The 3,417-nt window shown below is 36.7% G+C and overlaps 1 protein-coding gene across 1 annotated transcript; it reads right to left on the reverse strand.

Annotated features, from left to right (window-relative positions):
- Positions 1-1,987: 1,987 nt before the first annotated feature.
- On the reverse strand, positions 1,988-3,145 carry LOC124925044 (protein RCC2 homolog). The gene is made up of 3 exons (XM_047465023.1): positions 2,658-3,145; positions 2,260-2,501; positions 1,988-2,043 (listed from the first exon to the last, which is right to left on the reverse strand). The coding sequence occupies exons 1-3, from the start codon at positions 3,143-3,145 to the stop codon at positions 1,988-1,990; spliced, it is 786 nt and encodes a 261-aa protein (XP_047320979.1).
- Positions 3,146-3,417: the final 272 nt, after the last annotated feature.

Raw genomic sequence — 3,417 nt, forward strand, 5'->3', positions numbered from 1 at the left:
ACATTTTCAAGTGAAACTGTCCAATCTCTGGCTCCTAAAGAAAAAGGTTCTATGCAGGCATTAAACAAGGTAATGAAGATGCAGATTTGGCTATAAATAAGTCAACAAGAGCAAAAAAGAGGAAAGAAAAAAGAGAACTCGGCTAAGAGAATAATGCAGCAAAAAGCCTAATTCTTTTTCATATTCATGATAATCACAACATGGAACATAAAAGGTCTCAATGAAAATGACCCTCTTAAATGCAAGGAGGTCAAGAAGATTATTCAAAGGCACAAGATTATGATTTTAGGAATTCTAGAAACAAATCTCAAATTGAGGAATGTGGATAGAATCAGGTCACTCTGTTTTGGTAGAAATTGGGATCTTATTCATAATTCAAATGCAAACACTGGTAGAATTTGGTTGAGTTGAAATACTAATTTGGTGGAGGTCAAAAGTTTGTTACAAGTGAACAGGTTATCATGATGAATGTTACATGTAAGGTCCCATTGATTAATATTCATGTTTCTGAGGTCTATGGTAGCAATTCTAATTGCACTAAAAAATAATTGTGGAGGGACTTTAATAGATAGATTGACTCTACTAACTCATGGGTCAATTTGGGAGATTCCAATGTTATCAGGTTTGGCTATGAGAAGAGTCTTAAAATAGACACAACATAGACTATGATTTACTTTAACGACCATATTAGAAATATTGGGTGTACTGAACCAACTAACTTAGGAAATGTTTTCACTTGGTCATCTACGCAAGGAAATGATGAGATGAGGAAAAGTATTATTGATAGATGATTAATCAATTAGGATTGGGCATTGAGATTTCTGAGAACCCAATTTTGGCACAATCCTTGGTTTGAAAACTAGTCTATTGTTTTTAAGGCAAATTTTGGAGGTATTCGAATAAGGAAAGACTGTCTTGCACGGTTAGAGACATAAGAGATGGGGAATGGAACACACTCTAAAGGCTTCTAGAAGGTATAAGAATTCTAAATTTCATTCAAGCATTGCATATTAATGGTACTTATAGATTTAAGGGATTTTGGATGATGGAGAATGGTAGAAATTTTAATTCAAATATAGCGTGGGAGTTTATTCGTGAGAAGGGGCAGATTGTGGAGTGGGCTTCCTTAGTGTGGTCTTATAAGATCATCTTGCGCCATCAAATTACTCTATGGCTTGCTTTCCGTAATCGGCTCTCGACAAGGGAACGAATTAGTAGGTTTATGTTCCGTAATCGGCTCTCAACAAGGGAACGAATTAGTAGGTTTATGACGATCCAAGTATATGTTGCATTTTGTGTTCAATGGAGGAAGAATCTATAAATCATTTGTTTACTGATTTCCCTTTTACGGCTAAATTGTGGAGGTGGTTTGTTAATGCTATGAATTTGCTGAATTTTCCCCTTCATTGAAATCAAATAAAGGAATTCATGATTGAAAAGGCTAAGGGTAACACATTTTTCGTTAATGTCTTGAAGTGTTACTTCGGGGCGGTTGTGTATTAAACATGGATGGAAAGAAATGCTAGAGTCTTCTTAAGGACTAGGAGAAACGATGTGCAAGTTTGGAACGATATCATCTTTGATGGCTGAATCTTCATCTTTTATTTCCTTCAATTTCTTATTATTCTCATCCTTTGCATCTCCGTCTTTCTTTAACTTCCTCATTTCGATTTTTTTATTCTTCAGTTTCAGTTTTCTCATTCTATTTCTGATAGAAAATAGATGAATAATACGTGAATGCCACGTGGCCGTTAGATGGTTTTTATTATCTTAAATATTTTTGACACTTTTTGACAACTTTATATACAAAATAGAATTCTACGATATTATAAATGAATTTGACACTCAGTCCAGTAAATAAAATTAGCATTCTCCGGTTTCAATTTTATGATAAAGTTTTAACAATAAACATGTAAATTCATCCAGGTAACCGGTTCAAAATTCAAATCTATCAATTTTGTAATAATTTTTGATTTTTTCTTATTTTCTATTTCTCCATGTCCCAGCTATCCGCCTTGTCCACATCCAACAGAGTAGACCGACCTAATATTTTACCATGCATGAAGTGTTAAAAAATAGTAGTATTGAAGAAATTGTGTTCATAAAGGAAATTCACTTACATTCCGGTGGAGGTGCACGCTAATGCGAGAAGGAAACATTGACCCGCGGAAATTTGAACTACGGGAAGGTGTTGGAGCTCACCGAGAAGAGGTTGAGGTATAATATTATTTACGTTGGATCGATGACCGATTACATTACCTTGGAGACAAAGTGTGAAGACCTTACCTTCTCTAGATAATACCGCCGAGAAGTAATGTCCGATTGTAATGTCTACCACAAATATGTGTCTCAACGTGTCGACTATTTGCGGTACAAATGATGTAACTGCATCTCTATCAAATGGCACTACTTCACCGAATGAAGTTACGCCCGAGGCATATACTCTACCGGTATCGCTAACCAGCAAAGTACGTTGAAATCCAACTGCCGCTTGAACTATTCTAACCCCGAACAAAGATCTACAAACACAAGACATTATATATATATATATATATATATATATATATATATATATATATATATATATATATTCAATCTCTTATTTATATTCATGCATGCGTGCATGCATGGCTTCTCATGAGTAGAAAAAAACTGACCTAATTTGTTGAGGCAAAGAGTTGATGCCTTGGGTTGCGTATCCAAGCTGCCCCGCTTCATTGCTCCCGAATGAAGAAACAACTCCGTTCGAGCTGATCGCAATGCTATGACCTGGTCCGGTTAGCACTTGAGATTTCCCCCACCTGGAGCAGAAATCACGGGCGAGCAGGAATCTCAAGACGCGTTTCCATGAGCCTCCACACCTGTTCTTCAGATATTCAATCTGTGAGGCTGTCATAGACTCAAAGCTGAGAAGTTTCTTCTTGCAGAGATCCAAAGCTGCAGCCTCTGTCCATGAGAGGGTTTCTTCGCCTTGAGCAATCCGGCTGAAGAAGGAACATGAAGTGTCTAGGCTTGTGAGATCATGAGCATCCAGATTGTATTCAGTCAGGAGCTGATGGAGAAGGGAAGAAATTGAAGACAATGTCCCAATTGGACTTTCAGTTTCAATCATCGATGATGATGATGGAGCTTTCGTACTTGTCATGTCTCTGTAAAAATCATATAAAAAATTAATTAACTCTAACAAATGAAAGAATGATAGAAAACACGACTTTGGGAAGTGACTCGTACACGAAAGAAAGTAAGATCGCTGTTATACGAAAGTGATCTCGCTGTTATAAAAAGAGACTTCGTCCCTTTCGTATAATAAGAGGTCTCTTTTGTATAACAGCGAGGTCACTTTCGTATAACAGTGATGTCACTTTCGTTTCGTTGTACGAGTCGCTCCCCCAAGTCGTGCTTCCAAACATTTTTCTT

This window comes from Impatiens glandulifera, chromosome 1, assembly GCF_907164915.1.
Source record: "Impatiens glandulifera chromosome 1, dImpGla2.1, whole genome shotgun sequence".
NCBI lineage: Eukaryota > Viridiplantae > Streptophyta > Magnoliopsida > Ericales > Balsaminaceae > Impatiens > Impatiens glandulifera.